We start from the raw sequence: 24,344 nt of genomic DNA, 5'->3' as shown, positions 1-24,344 counted from the left end.
CTGTGTTTTAATTGTCCAAGGTTATTTATTTAATATTATGGAGTATCTATAATAAGAGTGTTCCTGTGAACATAACTACGAATATTTTGATTTGTGGCCTCTAAGATCTTCTATGGTACCTCGTGTATTGCCATTTCGGAGGACCATTGTCATGCTACCATATCTCAACGCATAATTGCAACAGCTTAAAAAGAAATTGCTGGTGGTAGCAATAACCAAGACAGAGATGCCCACGCAGGCTATTTAGTATTAAACCTAACGCGATAAAATTGGGACTCAAAGAAAAACAAAAGATATAAATTCATTTACAGTGGGTCCCTATCTATTATATAATAATATAACATTAATGTATTACTTACTACCTATAAGTATATCTAAATAGATTTCAGCTTACTTTAAGTAGGTATCCAAAAATTTTTATAAAAATGTTTGTTATATCTCTATATTATTTAGAAATTTGTACAAAAAAACACACGCTTCAATACAAATTTTAATTTAATTAAAATATTTCTATAAGTATATCTAACAACGTATATAATACTTAACAATAAATAGGATTTTTTAAAAACGAGTAATTTCATTCTCCTTCGGTTTCTTCTCCGGTGTTGGAGGCGGGGTCTTTTTGCGAGATTGTAAATGGAGTATTCTGTAAAGAAAAAAATACTTTATTATAATTCTATAATATTTAGACATACTTCAATGTAATACAATAATCAATATCAAATCTAAAAAAAATCACTACGTGTATTACATTAACTTTGCAATATGATTTAGGATAATGAATAGAATGCAATGGAACTACCAAATTTATTAATATCTAAAGGTAAAATGCACAAGCTTTGGATGCAAAATTGCCTGCAATGCAAATTAGTATTACTTCGAAACATGTTCAATGTTCATAGAAAAGGACTACTGGCCAAAGGGGGTGGTGTATCAGCGCTCCCGTGATATATTGCCGTCGGCAGTGCCCGTGACTATAGAGACAAATTATACGTATTATTATTTCATATGTACGTTAGTCTATGAGGTAAATAAATAAATAAGTGTATTTAGGTGTAACAGTATATATACCTAATTAACGGAATAATATAGACAATTAAATAAGTTAAACTTGTTTAATAAAAATATCATTACATTTGAAGTACGAATAGGTAATAAAAAGTCTCGTACTGTATATAACAAATTGGTTGATGCGCCCCATTTCGTCTGCGCATTGCTTTTTCCAATAGTACCTATATTTTTCTGTTACGATGAGTTTTTAACCGACTTCAAAAGAGTTCTATTTCTATCGCAATGCATGTATACATATACATTATTACCCTTCAGAAATTCTGAATCATCCCAAAATACTTACATCCTTCATTTCAACTCCTATGCTACTATCGCTAATTTGTCTCTACACTAAAATAAAATTTGTTCATCGCTTTCGGTATGACAGACAGGCGTACTCACTTTCCTTATAATATTAGTATGCATTAAATAATTAGTTACTATACGAAACGTAATAGTAATTATATCTTTCAAATAAGTTATGGCAGTTAATCATTACCTGTTTAATTAACAAACAGGTATATGTACTATTATTACAATAAAATGACATATTAACTTTCGTTTATTTTTATCTACTTATTAATATAATTGTAGGCCATAATGAATTTAATTTTATAGAAATACTATAATACAATAGATAAATATTATTAATAACAAAGTTTTTGACATATGGCGTTTTTTAAGTCAGTTCATTATGTAAAGAAATTTTATGAAGTGGAAATATTTTATCAAAATATACTTAACGGGCTTTATATATTCTTTCACTTATTGAAATATTGACTATTGTTAAAAATAAACTAGAGATTTTTTATGTTTAGCTTGAGAAACATTAAAGTACGGCAAATTAATTGTTATCTGTATAATGTATATATATATAATTATATTGTATAATCATTAATATATTAAACAGGCTACTTATAAAGTAAATATAATAGTTCAATAGTAATTTGAACTGATATCGGAGTAAACACAAGTTGAACATATTCCTTACTTTGTATCACGTTATCATTATATAATCAATTTCTGACCTAAAAATAACCTTAGCTGAAGTCTAGAGTCGCCCTTAAACATATTTCCTTCAATATGCAATATTTAATGTATTTACTGCAATTGCAGACTACAAATTATATCAGTGTGTCAATTTTATTACATTAATTTACGATTGTACCTTTTGTAACTAATTACAATGTTTGAGATAAGTATTACAATTAGGGTGATATGAGCGTGCATGACTAATTATATTCATTTTACAAATTGTAATATTTAGAATTTTATAGAATGCTAAGGCTTATAATTATATAAATCCATAAAAAAGTTTACGGCCCCTAATTTAAAATTTACTTATGCGGCTCTCGGTTCTATTTTCATAAGGGCATCTCTTACTAATACACTGCGTATATAAGATTCATGCTGAATTTTGTATACCCAAGAGTTATCTATGTACATACTAATTCTTACAAAGACCTTAGGGTCTCATTTCACTTTATACGAGCACCCAAGTAACCTAGTACTTAATACAATAGGATAAGAAATGAAAATCATGATTAACTGTATACTTATAAGTGTAGAAACCTTTGACCTCAAGGGACTTGATGTAAATAGTTAAAAAAATAATGAAGTGTTACTCCACTGCTGGTTTTGTCGATTTCTACGCATATCGAAATAGAAGCTATTTACAAAAAAAACTGTTATAAATGGCATTGTGCAAAAGACTGAGCCTATTTGTGAAGGATTTATTTTATACTCTCTCTTTTGTAATTCTTTGTCATATAAAATCAAGTCAGTTATATTAAATTCATAGGCCTATAGGCCTTTTATTACTATGTACATGGAGCATTGAAACATTACTCAAGGCTACACGTATACTAATAGAAAACAAGACACAAAAACATATCTATTTAGTACCATAACAATTCCATCGTAGGGCAAAATTAGGCCAAAGGTATAACAGAAATAGAAAATAACAGTTCAAGGCTTAAATCGCTATTAGAAATCGTTCATTGATCTAACAAAATTACGGTAAGGGCGAGCTCTCGACTTGACCGCAAGGTCTCTTTTTTGTTAAAATGGTGAAATAATCACTGCAGCTTAGGCAATGTGGAATAATGCATTTGTCACCTGTTGTATTCCAGTAAATAAAAGTATAAATACTGTGATATAAGTATACAATGAGTCTTTTAATTTTACCAAATATCAAGGCGAAACTAGTTTTTCTTGATTACCATACAGTACAAAGAAATGTGTTACTATAATCTTATTAATATCATAAACGCGAAAATTTGTGAGTATAGATGAATGTTTGTTACTCTTTCACGTAAAAACTACTGAACGGATCAGAATAACAGATTAATTCACGCGGGGGAAACCGCGGAAACAACAAGTATATAATAAATTTTAAAATGGAATTTCAAATAGGCACCTGTCTAATTTGTCTAAGTTTCATAATAGTAGCAATATTTTATCTGAAAACGCAATCAATAATAAAATAGAAAAAATAGAGGTCATTGACATATTTCTCGTTACTGCCTCTCATGAAAGCAAACTATCGCGTTAAAAAGCAATCTACGGTCAGAGACCTGGGGATAATGTGGAGCGACATTACTTACTCTATTAACCTTTGTAATTTATGACAATAAATAATGATATTAATAGTAATAATTGCTCCTTATTATTGAACGTTATAAAGTGAAGAAAAACTTAAAATTAGATTCTATACCGAACTTCCTAGCCTCACTTGAGATGATACTCGTGCCCATCAATGGGAATGTGTGAAAGATTACTCTGTCAATCATGTCGCTATAAGTTAGGCTTTATAGCGATCATGACTTGTTGAAGTTACTCTACTGAAGTGTCATATTCTATGAAACATATATCTCAATATCCATTATGAGTTTTTTTAACCTTACAGAAGAGGACTTAGTAGAATGTCAATTTTGGCCTAATATATTTCTTCAAGATTGCAGTGTAAGTTGTATTTTGGTTTGTAGGGTGACAGATGAATCATGGTAAGAAAATAACAGGTATATGTCAATGCTGCTTTTCCAGTTATAAGAAGAAATAACAAAGACTTACATTAAAATAACTATGGCAGGAACAGCTAACGCAGCGCTAATGAGGTAGAATGCGCCTGCGAAAGTCGATAAAGTAGTAAGGTACACTTTGCTGTACACAGGAGAGTAGATCACAGGTACCAACGCTTCTGATATGCTTATAAGAGAGCTTGTTTTACCTGTAACAATAAAACCGTTATGATGAATGTTAATAATATTTTTTTAGCATCTTATGTTAACCTTGCCATCTATGTACTATCTCAGATTAGCATCCACGCAGTGCTCCTGGAAACCATTGTGGTTAATTTCTAGAAAATGTATCACAATGCTAAATAACCCGAGTTCAAACTTATTCTATCATTATCCACCTGCCAGCATATACCGTTGGATTAAGTCTCATTCCATATTCATAGATTAGAAATGGGGTATTTTGGAGCAGTATTCCATCATCATACATTATAAAATATATAAGTTTGTACAAAGATGATGCAGGTTAATTTCTGTTGTTAGCATAATGGCATAACATAGATACTTAAATTAGATTAGTAGTAGTAGTAATAGAATAGTAGTTTTACTGCGTAGCATTATTCATACCATATTTAACCACGGATGACAGAAAATTCACCGCGCAAATGCTAAAATTAAGCTAAATTGACAGGACTTATAATTAGAAATCAAAATTTGTTCCGTAAAGCTCTTTAGAAAGGGGCTTAGTTTAACGATGAGAAAACTCGTTGTTTAACAAAATATTATTCCATTATCATCTTAAATTATGTTATTAAATCAATCAATAAATTGGAATAATTAATTTATATTGTATAAATTTAAAATATTATAAGGTACCTATATTAAATATTTTTTTTATATTACATTATTACGTTATTACAATAATATATTTTATGTACCTAGTTGATATAATGTTTATATCTAATTACGACTGTCAATCGATAAACCATTTTTAGAACTAATAGAGTAACCTGAGTTCCTCATGTCGCAAATCACCGACCTTAAATTTGATGTTAAAACGGCATTTAAATAATTTTATTCTCTCACACGTATGGGACATGTGTGTACATAATGCAGAATAAAATGTATATGAAAGACATACACACATATTATTTAAACTTGCCTTTCCTAGTATAGATCAAATTAATGTACAGTTAAAGTTTAGTTTTATACTCCTCTTTTAACCATTCAATATACTTCTAGTAATTGGGTGACGTGGGGCTTGGTAACATATGGCCGGGATTCACGATATCCCTGGATCAAGCATCAGACTCTCACAAACAAAATTATTTTTCTTAATTGCTTATTGTTTACTATATTTGCTGTCAAAGGAACACTAAAAAGGTTTTCGCTTTCGCAAATTATAGTTGTTGTAATATTTCTATATAGGAAGTAAATAAACGGTGCCCCCAAATAGGAATGTGGTCAGTGGTGTCGCGACCCTGTGATGGCTTGTGTCGGACCCGCGTTTAGATAACAATATGCGAGAGGCGTGATAACATTTGGTATTTTGCCAGTCGTCTCTCATGTGTGAGACTTTCGATTTGGGTCACAATGTTATTGTTTTTATAGTATGTATAGGAGAAAATTCTGCCAAGCAGTTTTGTAATGTCTTTCTGTTGTAGACTGGGAAGTGAATTTTGAAGATAAAAGACATGACTCATTAGTCCTCCGAAATGGCAGAGCTTGTGTGGCATGATGATAATATGATTCTATTCATATATAAGGCGACGGTTACCGCTTACTGTTACGATCGAAAGTGTTTGTATCTATCTGTCATTTAGTTGTGAAATTTTAACTAACAGTCAATTTTAATTCTTTTTACAACTAAACGGCTGAATAAATCTCGTTCATTGAGATTTATTTACACGACATTATATTAGTTTTGGAATAACAATTATTTTAGTTTCGTTCGTTAATTATATTTAACCAATTGTTAAAGGCAGACTAAATATGACAAATTTATGATTATATAATTACTAACTGCCGTAAAAAACTTTATTTTGTTAAATAACTTCTGGATAGAGTCACCTATATTAACAAGGGGTATAAAAAATATCCAACAGTCTATTACCAAACGTACTTTTGGTACGTATTTCATAAAAATTGGTCATGCCGTTTCGACTTCGATAACAAACACTGTGACATGACATTTTTATATATAAGATTATTATGCACTTAGCATCTATGGCAATTTCTATGAGATAATGACACAAGCAAACAAGTTTATCAAGAATGTGTATATTATACAAAAACGGAACAACGGAATTACCTTAGTGTTGACATTGTTTTGTGTAGAGTCAATACATCCACCGCACGTAATGTGTAATATATGACGGAAAATGACGACGATATCGTTATGCAAATAGACTGAAACTATTTTATATGACGACAGTAGTAATGTCGTAAATTAAGTAGTCAGAGGTATACTCATAAGACTATTATATTTTTTTATGGATGATAATGGTATACCTAGTGCTCCCGTTTACGATAACGGTTTATGCTGGCGCGGCACCAATGGAAGATGATAAGATAGAATAAAGTGAGGTCAGTTAGTCTATTGTGGCGAGTTCACTAGGAATTATCAACAATATTTTCCAAGGAGGTGCACGTGGAGTTTAATCTGACACGAGTACGTTGTTAGCAATGTAGCATGTATTATATTTATACGATTTCCTTGAACTGCTCTATCTAAATCATTCGGTTAATTAGTATTCTTAATTATAGGTTAATCCTACACCTTTAACTTCACATTATTGTAATTTAGAATTTGGATACAAGTATCTAATAATAATTTTTTTATTAATTACAACTTTAGAAATGATATTAAAATTTAATGAAATTGAATTGGAAATTTACATATCTAACTATTGATTATTTAGTAAGGTAGTTAATTATAGTATCACATATATATATATATGTATATATATATATATATATATATGCAGGAAACCAATAATCACCTAAATATGAAATACGAAGGCATCATTAGAATCATTTGGAAATTTACTCAGATCTTTTGTAACACCAATATAAAGTGCGGTATTAAGTTATTATAAAATTTATCTTTACAGTAAATACCTAAGTGTATTTACAAACATCTGAATTTGTTACAATCCTATTTTAGTATGTAACTATATATTTACAAAGTCTTAAAGATAACAGAATACCTATTAACTACCAAATAAACAAACAGTAGTCCAACAATTAGTAGTAGTCTTATCAGATGCAAAGATGCGACTCAGCACTAATCCATGAGTTCCAGGAAATAGGTTGTATAAGAATAATTTTATAAAAATTAAATAAATATTTAATTGTTATATAGGTATATAATTTAATGGATGACAGTGGAATGGTGCAGTCGCCTGCGCAAATGGTGTACACTATCGGAGCACCAATTGAGAGGACGAGGAGAAAATTCCTTAGATGAAGAGAAAGGTCATCGTGGAACTTATGGAGATTTACCTCAAATAAGATACATTGCTAGCAATGTGGTCACTAGTGCACATATGCATACTCCCGTTTCAGGCATAATATGTCTAATAATACCTAAAGTAAATAGCCTTTATTTTTTTTAGCATGATTAAAAGAAATGTAGATATGTATGTTACAGTAGTATGACTGATGTGATAAAATCATTTGTCATTTGTATGACACGTAAAGATGTGAAATAATGTAGGAGAAAACATCCTGTACCGATCCCAAACAATAAAGATAAGCTATAGGATTATTATTTGTAATTTCACTATTTGATGTCTAGGTTCGGAATGAAGAACTGTTGGTTGTAGGGATTATTGATTATATATATATATATAACTATACAAGGAGGAGGGAGAATAATATAATGTCCTTCCACGAGTATTCTTTTTACCATTTGCGGAGACTGAAGCATTGTTCAACTTCATCAAAAACAAATGAGATAGTCATCTCCATCCACGAGTTTTGTTGCTATCGATCTTAGTGAGGTAGATCCAGCTGAACTAAACATATCCAACACTGGTCCAATGAAGTAAATGGTGCGGTTTGGTGCCAATGCATAGACAACACTTGCAGCTATTCTGCTCAAGCACGCTATGACACCGACCACGCTGTCGTCTATCTGCCATCTCTTGACGAAGAGATATATGGTTACGAATGAACCTGAACACAAAATACATTAATGTAAATAAGTAATAAAGGAATAACGAAATATTTGGATTTAACGATTACGGGTAGTAGTATCGATAGCTATTTTTTTGGCTAATAGGTATTGCAAACGAAGCAACGTATCGCCTCGATTTTCCATCAGGAATATAGAAACTATGTCGTCTCGATATACCCACCTGCGGATTCCTAAGAACTATCCTGTAATTTCGGTGCCCTTCAATCTCTGACAGGCCTCAACAAACTACTTAGAAATATGTAAATTAATGTAGTAATTCAGTACATCATTTCCTCATTAGATGTACCAACATAGTCAAGTGGATTAAACAAACATTACTATTACGTTGCAAGAAAGAGAAACATATTAATTTGTCAATGTGTGTTTATTTGTCCTTTTCATTAGGAATGTATTCTCGGAACCACATCATTCAAGCCATATTTAGTGTTAGTACGATTGTGACGGATTCGCTAATAGTATGATGACGTTAAATGAATTGGCATAGTTACAATCCTCAGTGTTTACATTCTTTATAGTGGTCATTATCAGAAAAAAAAAATCAGCGTTGTCAATTGTCAATTAAAACCTACTATATCCACCCTTAATTTTAGAGCAACTGTTTTATATACATTACATTACATGTACATTAGATACTTATAACAAAAACTACCTATTATTTATTTACGGATCGAGTACATAAATACGTAACACTTTTATTTTATTTTGCGAGAATTCATTTAATTAATTTATCAAGTAACGACGTAGTAATTTCGTAATTCACACGCTGCTGTTTTATTACTCACTTAGGTAGGTGATAAGTAAATTCTATATTTACTTTGTGGTCTTTACTGCTAGATTCTATAAATAATAATAGTATTTGCGACGTGAAAATTTTGCTTGATGTATGGTTGTTTGTTATGGTAACATGTTATCAATAGTACTGAAGCTATTATATGCTCTGTGGTTCAACGACTATTTGCTTATTTTAACTGAAATGACAAATAACTACGTATGCGTTTATAGTATCTACATAAGCAGTAAGAAAACAATAAAATAACTTGATACATGTACCTACATACAAGCATCTATTTTGATATGTTCAAACGTTTCTATTAGCTACTGATAATAAACAACAATAAAAAATTAAATCTTGTATTTATTTCAAGATAACACTAACATGAACTTAATTACGACTTATATGTAATACTCATACAATCATCTTACTGGTCAATTCAGGTTAGAACCGCCCTAGTAAACTGTTAAATAATTTCCACAGTTGGCTTACAACTCTAAGTATATTCTTCAGAATACAACACTTATATTCTAATGAGTACTAGAAGATGTAATGAAATACAACTAGAATATTAATATAAAATTATATAATAATATGTAGACAAGCGTAGCTCGTATAACTAAATACTTAATGACATACTATATGAACATAGATATATATAAAAAAAAAAGTAAATATAGTCTATTGTTATTTAACTTTTTGTATTATTTTATACATAAAGAGTTAAAAAATAATCGCCTTAATGGGATATATTACTATTTCATAGCTGGCTTTTTATAGCATCTGTTTTGTTACAAATTATTCTAACGTTGTCGGCCATAACTCAACAAACGAGAGCAATGTGAATACCGGGGATCAAAACCCGCTGAAGACCTTATCGAGTGTCTGAAGGCCGACTTTTATGTAAAAGACAGGTCTTTAGTCTGAAGGCCAAAGTACTTTTTACGTTTTCGGGTGATTTCGGGAACAGTGTATTATTGGGAAACGAAGATGGGAGTGATCTTCCTAAGATTGGCATCAAACAGGCAAGTCAAAAGAAGCTACTAAATTAATTAAATATGTATATGTATCTACTAATATAAATATTTTGCCTGGTATTACTAACACCAAAATCACCAAAACCAACAGTATATTTTTATAACGAATAATAATGCATAATTACTTCGTATAGCTAATTTGCTTGTTCTCATAAAGGCACGTGTGTATACCAATACGAAACGAATTAGGACTTTCGAAGATAGTAACCTGATTCTTTATTTACACAATAGACATAATGCGCACAGCGTACTAAGTTTAATTGTTTTGTAAATATTCCATTTACGATCAACCGCATAAAACCTAGTTATGTGTTTCATTAATTCCAGGTACCTACATATATGTATTAGTTATGTTGTATTTATACTTAGTAGCAGATCTACCGTGTAGGAACAGGTTAAACTGGAAATATAAATAGATTGATTGTCAATTTAATCAAAGCAGGTACCTAAATCAAGATTATACCTACCTGCGAAGCGTATTGTTTTTTTTCGCTAACAGACACAAAATTAAATATCACTCTGATCAAATGCATTATCATGTGACTCGGTGATATTTCTATTTTTTATACTGGTGTCATCGTCATTGGTTTTATAGGACATATTCATTAGCATTCAAAAATGTTATTATATTTATTTCTTATAAACATTTTACAATAATTATTATAACTATTATCTCTAACAATATTATATAGACGTAATAAATTATGTGCATGTAATACGGGCTATTTTAATTTTGAATCTAATTTGATAGAAAACACAGTTTCTGTGTACACTTTAATATAGATATGAAATAGAGATAGACTAAGAGAACACCAGAGTGAAGATGTAGATAGAATTAAAGACTGAAAAATAGTAAAAGACTCCGCAAATATAGTTGAGAATGAAATAATGTTATTGTAAAAAAAGTAATGGTAATGACTAAAATTAAATTAAACATGTTTATTTTGGTTACTGTCTGTTATTACATTACAAGTGGGCAAAGATTGCTGAAAGTTTATGATTTTGATGATGTGAAAGTAATAATCTAATTTACATATATCCTTGTATATAAATTACTACATATTCTATATGTGTATCTAATAGATTTATTTATATCTATTCTAAGTACCTATTGAGTATTGTATATAAGACATATGTTAATAAAATCGCACGGAAAATTTTAAAACGCGCATTCTTAATTACATTTTCTAACAAATTTATTCTAGCAACTATGTAATAAAGGGAATGGAACAGATTTTCCCTATTACCATGAGTCTCGCCGTTTTACAAAATTAAGTATGTTAAAAAATAGACTTTACGAAAAGTAAATCTACTAATTTTTTTCATTAGGTTTATTAATAAAATAAGAAAAATTTTGTATTTCTTACAGCTCATTTTTATTAGATGTAAGTAGCAGTAATTTCCGGATGTAGGAATAGTTGAGACATTTTAATATCTTATTCATGATATTTGGTAATTTGAAGAAGTTTGCCATTTTGGTGATAGATCCCGTTATACATTTGATTAATTATATGTAAATAATCGCCGCTTCAAATAAATAGTATAAATAAGAAAAATATAGTATTTCTTACAGCTCATTTTTATTAGATGTAAGTAGCAGTAATTTCCGGATGTAGGAATAGTTGAGACATTTTAATATCTTATTCAAGATATTTAATAATTATGATTTGAAGAACAGCCGGTTCTTCAGTTTGCCATTTTCGTGATAGATCCCGTTATACATTTGATTAATTATATGTAAATAATCGCCGCTTCCAATAAATAGTATAAATATAAGCTTCATATTAATGTATAAGTTTTAAATTAATGATGGGGCAAGTCTTTCAAAGTGGCAAGAATGAATAATGTGAGCATTATAGCTCATTTACCATTTCTATTAGTAAAAACCCAGAAATCACGAATAGTATAGAATAATGTTTAATACACAATGACCTGTATGGCAGCATTCCAGAGGACTAGTGTGTTAATCTGCCTATAAGTAGTGTGTAGCTGTGAATATTTCAAGTGCGATTAATTTATCATTATTCATCATCACACTTCTTTGTATTTGTTCGTTATTAATATTTAACGATTACTGGATTAACGATTACTATCTGAAAGCTGTACTACCTGTACTGTAAACTATACCTATACTGTAAAACTACAAATTATGTATTTTAGATAATTTTCTAGAATTTATATAAAAATATTTTTTATAAATGTACTTACTTTACAAATATACTTTCTTTTTGAGTTGCGAAAGCAAAATTTCTGAACTTTGGAACTTTCTGAACTGAGTTTAGTAGTTAGGAAATTAATTATTTTAATACAAGTACTCATTTATTTATTTCTTATTGTGACAATAGGATATTGTGTAAAGAAATCTGAAGTTTTAGAATGTAAATAAAATGACATTATTGTATGATAATGTGATTCTACGATCTACGGTAATACCCTGGTAAATTCACTTCATGGTGGCCCTCTCTTTATCTAAAATAGCTTGACGAAGTATTCTTAAAATTATCATTAAATTGATTTAACACAATATTTTTAATAAATTGTATAATCAATGTTAGATTCTTCCTGTTCTCACAACCTCTTAAGCAAAAGGCTTCTTCAGGCCGAAGTTACGCCACTGCATGTTATTCCATTGCTGCTCTACCCTAAGATTTATTATTATGCACCCCTATACAATTACCTGATTATAACTTACCGACACTTCCAACAAGCACGGAGTACGTGAGGAATAAGCTGTAGTCAACTTCGGTGAAATGGAACTTGTAGCGAGTGAACCAGTATGTCATCTGCGCCTCACCTTTATTCCAAATGAAACAGGTATTAGTAGGTAGCCACCGAGCGTAGGTGATCTGCAAACATTATTTGTAAAAGCCTCTACGTTTGCACATTGGGCCTCTAATGTTTTTTTGTTCACATCTACGTTGCTATAAAACTAAGAAGTAATAAAATCAGACTACAGACATGAAAATTTTAGTCTACGTACCACAATTTTGCAGTTAAAAATATTCTATTTTTGTATCTAAAATAGGTACAAATTTACTTTATATATTTGTGTAGAGACAATACGCGATATAAACATTGTAATTTAAGATTAAAGAAAGAAGAAGATTCAGAAGGCGGCCTTATCGCTAACGCAATCTCTTTCAGACGATTTTAGGAGAGAATGAAAGAGAAGTTAACAAAATAAAAAAATAAAACACATGTACACTTCTGTTTCTTGTCAACCGGCTTTAAAAATGAGTAGTTAATTCAACTGTATGTTTGTAGGTATGTCTATTTTATTTGATGTTTGTTATTCAATTATCTCTGACTGGAAAAAAATAACAATTTAGTTGAAAATACTTAATGCATTTTTACACTATGCGAGATAAAACAACTGACGGAATACCGTAACCTTCACCATAGATATCACAGATTATACTATGACGCACCTTATCACCATAACAACATTGCCTTAGGCAAAACATAGTAATAATTCGTTGGATCTCAGCAAAACCAACTAACTAGAGAAAACTAAATCGTCACGTCAAGATTATTGAATGGCAGCTGAACGATATGCTGGTCGTATAGACCGTTAGGATTCTTGTTAATTGAAGTAGCGTAAGTAAGTAAAGATCAAAAACTAATAATAAGAAAATATATCCTATCAGTCATGCGTATTTATCGTATTAAATTGTTTTGTAGTTTCGTTTTATAAAGAAAAAATTCTGTCAAAGTTGTCGCAACTACCTACATCTGTTAATTTTTTTGAGATCTAAGGTAATCTCAGTTCGTCCTCATGGTACAATCTATCTCTCATTTAGATCTGTTTAGCCGGTAACAAACAGATGGATAGATAAAATTATGCATTTATAGTATTGGTGAATGTATTTAAGAAGAACCTAAATATAAATAAAAAAAAATCTACGTTTCCCTTAAGAAGATTTTAATTAATATTAAGTGATATAGAAAAGAGACAAGAATTTTATAAATAAGTATATTTAGGCGATATATAGGCGATATTTCTCAATATGCAGTAATGGTTAGCTGTTGTTTTTTATTAAATAAATGTTTTCTCTTATTAATTACGCATGTACTTTCATATACATATAAATAATACATATACATCGTAAACAAAAAGACAAAATTATGTGACACATATCTAATTATAATTATCATTAATCATACTGTAACTATGGTACCTACTCGTAGGTTAAGAAAAGAAAAATTTGTTTTTTTTTTATCAGTGTATACCTAGTACACACAAAAGAGTACTCCGTTCTTACCGAGTCAATATCTGTGTAAACTGCACATGGTTGATATCAAAATCTTTTCGCTATCAGTCCACGGTTGGTAAAACTAATGTACTCAACTACTCACTGATTGAAATACCAAAACAGATTCTAAAGTTGTTTAATTACGACTTGTTTTCAGCTGTAGTTGATGTTTACAGCTGTTGATTAAGTTACTGAACTGCTCCGTAAATTATGCTCACTGAATTCTAACACTTTCTTCAGTCAACAGTAATAATATTGCTCTTGTAATATTCTTAGTGGTAACAATCTAAATACAATGGCAGATTCCTCAAAGTATTTTACAAAAAAACGTAGGCTTAAACATCCCTAAACAGCCACTACCTGTACTCACATATTCATGAATTCTAACCTCTTTCATCTCTGCATTTTGTAAAATTTTCTTCCAATTCTTTTTGACATAATTCCGAGATTTTTATTCGGCATGTGAATATATATTAACACTACAGCAGGTTTTTATGTGGATAAAACAATGAGAGAAGTAATTAATTTACGAACCAAATAATATTAGGTAGAAGATTCGATTCTCCAAAAACTAACCTACTCGGTTAATGCGAATATATAAGAGTAACAGCCAACTTTGAAACAGCAGAAGGATGCTAATTCTTATTCATATTCTGATTGTTGGTTGGAATAATTTATATTATATCATTGTGCAATAATGATTAGAATTCTTTATAAATGAAATTGTATTTTTTTAAAATACATTACTCAATTTCTCTAATACACCCACCGGGCATTAAAATATATCGAAACTCTGTCTGTTTTATTCTGAGAATTGTAGACAATTATATAAAGTTTTTCCTCTGCTCAGTATCCCGCCTTATATATTCTAAAGCGAAATGGGTAGCTATAGTTACTTCTTTAGAAATATACGAAGTAATGACGTCTTAGAAAATAGGTGTTGGTTTCGTAGAACACATTCAATACTGATAGTAATATGAAACTGTTAATCTTAAAATTAAACCTTAAACTTGTTAAGATTTTTATTGTAATGTATAATAAACATATCTCATAATACTAATAAAGAAGTCTGAATTGGGATTAATTTTTAATATATAAATTAATAACTAAAATAATTTATTTTTTACGTCAAATGATGCAATACATAGAATATATCCTTATTTATAAAATGTGATCGATTTCTTTTATTTTTTTGGGTTTAGTAAATAATAATTTCTTTTATATAAATACTTGTAAATAGTATTTATACTCAATAAGACTTCTTGTCCGCGTAATGCCTTTTTATTAGTAACGTACTTAAAATGAACAGTTTATACAATTTCAAGGCGTATGTATCGTCTGGAAATGAATACTGTACTGGACTATACTGTAGCCAATGTAGTTCCAGTGCATATTTTAGTATTATAAAGAAAGGGTTGAGAACAATAAATAGAGCATTTTCTGTCCACTATATATGCAAGTATGATAAATAAGGTATTATAACATCTAAACCATAGTTCATAGCTTTAGAAAAATAAACACTTACATAAGATTATTTGTGACTATAAAATTGTTACTAAAGAAATGTTTCCAAAAATTCTAATAATTAAAACAGATTCTATAAATAACTTTATTTCTATTACAACCTTGTGAAACTAAATGATTCAATAGCCAAAAATAAATATATTCTATCAACATTAAGAAGTATAAAAGAATATAATTATAGACAGGAGAAATAGACTTTTTACTTAAAACATTCGTATTTTCAAATATGTATAAGATTTAATCTGTCTCCGTCTGTCTATTTGTTACATTTTCACGCTTAAACGGTTGAACGTATTTTAATGGAATTTAATATGAAGATTAATGGTATCGCTAGGACTAACAATTAACCTAAACTTTTATCTGAAAAAGCAGTCTGACTGAAAAAGCAGAAACATAATGATTGGTAAATAATGCCTCCAGCATTACATACTTTGTGAACAATTCGTGAACATAAAATCGTATCCAGACTTTTTTCCTTGAAACCATCATGGTGAATTCACTACGGTCCGACGACCATCCTTCATCATCCGCATCCTTTCATCCATCATTGGTAATCTGCCGCCTTATACTGTTCACTTAGATACAATCACATTCATCTACCGCTAATAAAAATATATTTAATAAGTAATTTAAGTTTGCTAGTGATTTATTTTACGAAACAGTACCAAATTCGCGACCATGGTTGTGGGGACAATGATGTACTTATATTAATGCCTACATGTATACATGCATCTATTGCCATGTCATTCACCAATGCCAACAGTATGACATTCATTGTTAGCTAGTTTTCGTTAACGCGATTATGAAAGCAATGTGCTTATGTGACTATAATTTTCACATAATAAAAATTTATACCTACTCAAAATAGACAATTTTCGCAGAACATTTATCCCTTGAAATCGAAACATAATCGAAACATTGACTTGACATTTAAGATAACATACTATTTCTCTAATGCCACACAAGTCGTCAACTTGTGCCTATTAATTGAAATGGATTACATGAACAACATCACGGTCATAAAAAAAAAAATTGCAACAACAGTAATACCCCTTTCCATCCGCCACCCCTCTCCCTTTTCCCTCTACTACATAGCTATCTATTATGCCTACGTACACTATTATTTCAGTGATATATTTAATATATACAACTTGTAAATAAAAAATTGGGATTAAAGTATTGGTCGACGAACATGAACACGCCTTTCTAAACATGCCTACAGCATACGAACCCAATAAATTCTTTTTTTTTTGACTACTCTAATGCTGTTGGCCGCTGCTGGCCTTTACATATTCATCGGACGACAGGGGTGAGTGCAGATGGTACGGGTTTGGAGTACCTTGCTGCTGAAGGCCGCCCGCCCCGCCCGCCTTACAGATACCACGACAATAATAAGCAAGCAATATGACCTATCAGATGATCAACGGTTACAAATAGCTGCATGTTAGTCAGACAATCGAGACAAACAACTTATTTGTGTAGAATGATCATAACTAATTCCAGGTATGGTAGCCAAAAACATTTTTGCTGCGAGGCTGACCGTTTACATTCCGCTTGCTCACGTCCCGCTAAGCATTCAACGTAGAGAGAGTTTACCGTCATCTCTAAATGATTTTTTCCAAATAGTCTTAAGAAATTAAAATTAACAAAGAAGTTTCATCACTCTTGTCGATCAGAGTCGATCCATTCACAATAAGTTAGATATAAAATTTTTAATCTTAAAACTTGTCTACTGGCATCCAATCAATGGTCATAGTCCGTTTTTTTTTGTAAAAACATATTATTATATGTCAAATTTAATTATTACCATAACAACCCTTTACCATCCTAAGAGCACGCAGCACTCACAGACCCTAAGAACATCATATTAAGCCTACAAGTAATACTATCCTTCTGGAAGTAGTTATATTTCGACCTTTACTTTATATATATTTATTACTGGAATAACAAACAAATTGACGTCCAATCTGATGTACATGTCACCTATATGCATGAACAACACCATAGACATTACGTTGACATGTGATTCTCATGGTAACCCTTATGCCATTCTTGAGGACTGAAGGGTCCTCGGTATCCTGTAATTTCTTTGCCATACCTCGCCCTTTAAACGAAAACACAGTTAACAAAGCAAGTCGTTTGGCGCCTGCATTTAATTGAGGTGAAACAGAGACGATTTTGTTCAAGTCTACTTTTACTTTGCTACGAGTACAATCTGCTTCTCATGCACCGACGTATGATTTTTTCTTCTTGTCTATTTTAATGATGTACCATTGATAAGAAAGAGTGGTAACATACACTCCGTTATCACTTATAAAAAAATAATTAATAAGAAGCTGATAATTAATTTTAAAGCAAAAATGACGAGAATATTAAAATGTCACGTGTATGTACGTGATTTAAGTTTATCAAATTTACGAAATAAACGCGTGTGATAAATCACGCCATCGACATCAATCATGGATCGTAATTACTTGACAACAATTAATCGTATTTTTTTAATAATTTCTAAATGCATTGGTCAATATTTCATTTAGTTAAACTGCAGAATATTAAGGTTCTTTTCTCTTACAGTTCCAGTGAACAGTTACAGTTATCTTATGCAATTAATTTGTTGCAACATTAAAATTAGTAGGAAAAGATATGAAAAGCAACTGTTTGGTTGCATGTTACATAAAGATTTATAGAACAGTCCCTAAAAAAAGTTCAAAATCTCATGAGACTCTCAAAAAACAAGCGTAATTTCTGAAATTTAGCGCTACGATAAGAAGAATTTTTTATTTATTACTTAGGAATTAAACATTTTATGACTAAGTAAGGCATACTTAGTCATGAAATGTTTAATTCCTTTGCGTATTGCCACAATATTACATAATAACATAATATTACATAGTACTACTGCTTTCCACATTATAATTTCAATAAAATGACGTGACTAATACTGATGATACCCATATTTCTCCATATTCGTAGAGGTGGTTTTATATGACGAATTACCATAACAATATTGAATACCGACAATAATTCCTTGTAATTATATTGTTGTTATAATGTAACATTTAATAATACAAAAATTGTGAAACTACAGTAGGTATAATGGTATATATCAAATATACAATTTTCTTGTAATAATTGTGTAACAATTGTAAATAGTCTTAATTTATCTTTCCGTAACATATGCATATTATTTATCATTTTACTCTTATGAACTCTTTAAAGAATTACATATTGAAAATTTGTATATTATAGTTAATGATTTATACAATGTTGTATGTCATTACTTCGTTAGTTTAGTTTAATAATGACTAAAAAAAGGATTTATAATAATCCGTAATCACCAAGACAAGGGTTTATGCAACTGAATAAATTTCTATAATGGTAAAATATTTTGAATTCTATTAACCAATTTTAGTACTAAATATCAGTAACATTACTAAAGATTAATATTACTAAGTATTTGATTATACTCATACTTCATTACTCAATATCAATAAAATAATATATTATGAAAATTCTCATACTTATTGTATGGAATATTGTTTCAGATCCGGAGATGTTTCCCTTCTATTGTGTATTATTTCCTTGAGATTTCATTATTGATTTAGTAGTTTTGTATGTGTGTATATTATAAGATTTATACATCGATATTAATAATATATTTCCAATAGCAAAACTCTTGTCGGTGCTTAGCCAGCATCGACAAAAGAGTTTTGCTATTGTTCGTTAAAAAATATCAATTTTTTTTTATAAATGGAGTAATTTTTTAGAAAGATAATTACTGTTATATATTTGTGTATAATAAACTACGAACGACAGTGGATTACAAATAGAATGAGATGACTTATACGTAAAAGCTACATCTATTTTCCTGTTAAATAAGCTATAAAAACCTCAAACCATATGCAATTTTGTACCTATATATATATATATTGTTAAAAATGTTTATAAACACAATACTACTAGTATTTGTGCTTATAAACCTAATATCAAAAATACGCATTTGCGTTCCGTCATAAAAATACAATAAAATCTATGCGGCTCGCATATAACACATGTGGTGAATTTAATTTTATGTTACGATAAAGTACGAGTATATATTATCCACAAGACAACCATCAATAGTCCGCTGTTTTATCAAAATAAACGAAAACAAAAAACTACATTAATAAACTGAAATTGAGCCATTCGCCTTCTCATTCGAGTAAATAGCCTTATTAAGTGAAAAAATTTTAGGTACAAATAAATATATTTTTTTAAATGTGTAAAATTTTCAAGTCGGTTTCATCTGATTATATTAAAGAATATCTATGTAATAATAAATGATAATGAAATTTTATTACCTAAGACTGGTCCAACGATGAACATGTATGCAAACATTATTAGTATTATCTGCATACGTTTCTTCTCTTTCCGCGGTTTGAATGCAACATTTACAGTAGCCACTAAATCCTGTGCCGAGAACACTGATAATATACTATTATTTTCACCCTCGATTTTCTTTTTGTTCTTTTCTTTCAGTCTTAAAACGATATAAACAAAGCCGGTTAAATAGAATGCGCAAGCAACTGTAAACACACCGTAATACCCGAAACGCTTAGTCATAATTCCACTAAGAGCGAGCCCTATAGGCCTGCTTAGCGTTAAAATTGATGTTATTATCCCTAAACGGTAAGTCCGTTCAGCATCACTTGTGATATCTGTGATGTAACTGTAAACAGCCATTGTCATTGCCACTCGTCCACCAGCTAAAGCTGGAGGCAATCCTTCGATGAGGGCGGTCTCGTTTAAACCTATCTGCAGGAAGAACACTGTCGTCAGTATGATACCAATAACCGATATCAGTTTCCCAAGTATCGGCAGTACTAAAAATGCCTTTCTATTCCCTGTGCGATCACTCCACGCGCCAACAAAAAGTGTCAATATTCCAGGTAAAGCAGTTTGTAATGGAAAACTCCAGGCAGTCATCCCTGCAACCATGGTTTGTACTTTTCTCTCTTGTTCTGTATAATTGTGTGTATGTCCTTCCATTATATGTGTGCATGTTACCTCGTCGTATTGTAAATTCACGAGACATGATTTCTCAAGACACAAATTTTGCACAGCTAACCCAGCAAGTACACTAGGTAGTACGTAACAAATAACAAATGGCTCTACCGTTATTTTCGATCTAAACGCCCAAGATTCTTTGATAAATTTCTTTATCCGATTGCTGAACTTCGTTTCAGCTTTCGCTATATCAGATCCGTACGTTTTGTTGCACTTACATGGTTCCACATTTACGATCTTTTCTCCGAGTCCTTCAACCCGCAACGTCATGTTGAGAACGTTTTTTCACTATATTGTTCATTTGATTTTAACATTCAACAAACATATTATTGTTATCGCTGTAAAATATTAGAGAATATTTATTTATAATTTTTATATTCAAAATATATCACAGGATTGCATTCAGGCCGCTCTAAAGTTTAGCGACGTGCGAAGAGTTGCGCGTGCGTCGATCGATTGCGATGGCGGAGAAGGAAACGGGCGTCTCAGTCAACTTTTGCTCTTGCACTGATTATCAGCTGGTTGTTGTGGTACTTTAATTTGTAGTTTACCATTGTTATCACGTGGGCATGCTGGGCGCCCGATCAAATGTAAGAACTTAAATTAAAATTCGTCATTAACCCATACCGATATGACGTATGCTTAGTTTTAATTCTTGATATTCTAGAATTGATGTAAATATTTCTATTTGCTTTTATGTGCTAACTAAAAATTAAGTTAATATTTTATAATTTTGATACGGTTGAAACGAATAAAATATTTTTTAATGAATACAATTAAAATTTCTAATGCCATGACTACATTAATGTTATCGATACAGTAATTAGACCTACCTTAGAGTTTTGTTTATGCATGTTATTTATAATATTATTATGGCAAATTAATGCAATTATATTGTATATATAATATACTAAATTAATGAAGGCATCGTAAAAATACTCAATGTTAAATATATGTAAACAACTATTCAGTAGGGTTTAATTATAAAAAAACCAACAATTTCAAAATAACTTCATAACTTCGTACATTTTTTTAGGTTTGTATAGAATTACATTAGGCAACTAAACAAATAAAATTACATTCAAAAGAAAAGATTATTTTGTCTCTTACTGGAAGATTTTCAACTGAGTAGTGCCTATCGTTTCCATACTGGTAAAGCCAGTGTTAGAGGTATCACACCTCTAATAAACTTAGAATGAAAAAAAAACTATTTCTAACTGAACGATTGTAACTATTTATTCCTAATTAATGACTGATTTCTGCAATAATGTCTATCTCAGCTTAGGTCGGGTCAAAACAGAACTAAATATAAGATAAATATTGTTTCTATTACCCAATCAATAATATAATAATAATAATAATATATTTATTCATTTTTACACAATATCACTAATTTATAGGCCGTAACATCTGTGCTAGGGAATCCCTGTGTTACAGATGTTATATACCTATTTGCATTCAATATGTAAGTAGTTAAAAACCTTTTTTTGCTATTTATATTTTAATAATTAACGCTAAATGAGTTATAGAGGAATTCACCAGGATTAATCCAATCTGGTTTTCTCTGCAAATTGGTTGGATGTCATCCTGGCCACTATTCCCCATTTTATAACAATCCCCTTTCTCCGATAATTATAAGTACACTCACCAAATATAAGTGGCATCTTGAGTGGCTTCTCATCGTATCTTGACTCGTCGATACTATGCCACCAACTTCCCCACGGCAGATATGGTTTTCGATACAAACTCATCTGTCGTGGTAAACTTGACAAAAGCAAACAAAGAAAATTTTTGTTACAATAAAATTATTACAAGCATTTTTAAATTCAGCTCTTACATTCACTATGTAGTTCCATCCACGAAGACTAAGCAAGAGCCTAGACTAAAAGTTTACTCTCGTGTGTATTTTGTCAGTTCTATACCTGGGTCGTTTTTTTAGAACAAATCTTGTTAATAACTAATAAGGCATAAGATCTATATACTACATAATAACAAACTACAACCAAATATTATATGGACATTGTTCACAATAATAGCAACATTATGTCACGTAATATACCTAAATGCGTCCCAATTGTTCACATGTCGGTCAACGGGTCAAAGAAAAGTTGCGCAATCTGAATTGGTCGCCATTGACACTGATCATAATTTGAAGAATGTGTGTGCATAATCAAATGCATTATTTATTTCAAGGTCCATTATAGGAGATCTAAATTGGACAATAAAATTGAACATACAAGCGATAGAGACTTTTTAAAACGTAAGTGTCTCAGTTCTCATCTGTCGGGAGTAAGCCTAGCAGGTTCCTTTAGCAGTGGTCTGTCGATGACTTCAGACTTCACAGTGCTTTTCGTATATAGAGAATGGTTGCTGCTTACCACCAGGTAAGCATCAATATCTTTGCCAGTATATTATTTCAGTTACATAAATAAAACTCTACGTTCAACAAAATGGAAAAGTTAGTATTGGATGGATGGGTCATAATTATTTGTTATTCAATTATACTTAAAACACCAATATTGCTTAATTAATACCTTAATACATATATGTAAACTTCAGAACTTCTGTCAATTTCAGGAAGGTACTTTATTTCAGTCTCATAGGATATATATTGTGTCAATATGGGTATACAAATACTAAAATATATGAGTGCACGGACTAAGTCATGGCAGGTCACTAATAAAAAAACAATAACAATACAGAGAGGAATGTAACCTGTTTTACATGGCATATAAATAAATCTGAAATCTGAACTGTCATTTTTATACAGGATAAACTTTGTAAAAACAGAACAAACAAACCCGTTCAAGTATATGTTGTTCATGGGAAAAGAGATAAACAAAATTGTTAAAAATAATTCATTATTATAAAACACTTGACACCAATTTGTACTATATTATATAATCTGTATTATATTATACAATATTTACTTGTCACCTCACTAGGTGACAAGTAAAGTAGTGGAAACTAATAAATGGGTAGAACTAGATATATAACATTGCATAGTAGCGCTTTAGGAACGAATAGTTATATTGAACGACGATGACGATAATATAACTACTACCATAGTACTTTTCATATAAATAAAAAAAAGGATGTAATCAGCCATTTATATCATTTTAAAATATACTCTTAATAATTAATAATTTTATTATACTCAGCCATACTTAAGTACCTATACTTATATTATATTTATTTAGTCACTTCCCACAACTTTTTATAGCGAAAAAACTTGCTCCAACAGCATTATTACCAGTTATTACTAATGTATTGTAATTTATTCATTAAAGTATTGAATAGAGAGATTTCATAGAGGCAATTTATAATAAAATGTTTAATACATAGGTGATATATATATACAAATTTAAATAAATATTGTATTATGTGTAATAAAATCAATGGTTACAGGTGGCACAATGCTGTGATATCAATATTTTATCATGT

At 30.3% G+C, this 24,344-nt stretch overlaps 1 protein-coding gene across 1 annotated transcript; it reads right to left on the bottom strand.

Annotated features, from left to right (window-relative positions):
* Positions 1–299: 299 nt before the first annotated feature.
* Positions 300–21,394, bottom strand: LOC131853797 (proton-coupled folate transporter-like). The gene is made up of 5 exons (XM_059204837.1): positions 20,195–21,394; positions 12,770–12,871; positions 8,019–8,246; positions 4,123–4,279; positions 300–646 (listed from the first exon to the last, which is right to left on the bottom strand). Exons 1-5 carry the CDS (start codon positions 21,168–21,170, stop codon positions 562–564), a joined length of 1,548 nt encoding a protein of 515 aa, XP_059060820.1. The 5' UTR covers positions 21,171–21,394; the 3' UTR covers positions 300–561.
* Positions 21,395–24,344: the final 2,950 nt, after the last annotated feature.

This window comes from Achroia grisella, unplaced genomic scaffold (genome assembly GCF_030625045.1).
Source record: "Achroia grisella isolate CSIRO2021 unplaced genomic scaffold, CSIRO_AGI_Agris_v1 utg906, whole genome shotgun sequence".
Classification (NCBI taxonomy): Eukaryota; Metazoa; Arthropoda; class Insecta; order Lepidoptera; family Pyralidae; genus Achroia; species Achroia grisella.
The sequence above is the reverse complement of the archived record's forward strand: the minus strand, read 5'-3'. Positions and strand labels throughout refer to the sequence as shown.

Bases quoted from the DNA above. Each gene is read 5' to 3' on its own strand.
- LOC131853797 (XM_059204837.1), bottom strand. From the start codon at position 21,170: ATGACGTTGCGGGTTGAAGGACTCGGAGAAAAGATCGTAAATGTGGAA. The intron at 12,872-20,194 runs GTAATAAAATTT...TTTGGAATAAAG, and splicing joins CATCGTTGGACCAGTCTTAG to GTGAGGCGCAGATGACATAC. The intron at 8,247-12,769 runs GTAAGTTATAAT...TTTTGTGTTCAG, and splicing joins CGTGCTTGTTGGAAGTGTCG to GTTCATTCGTAACCATATAT.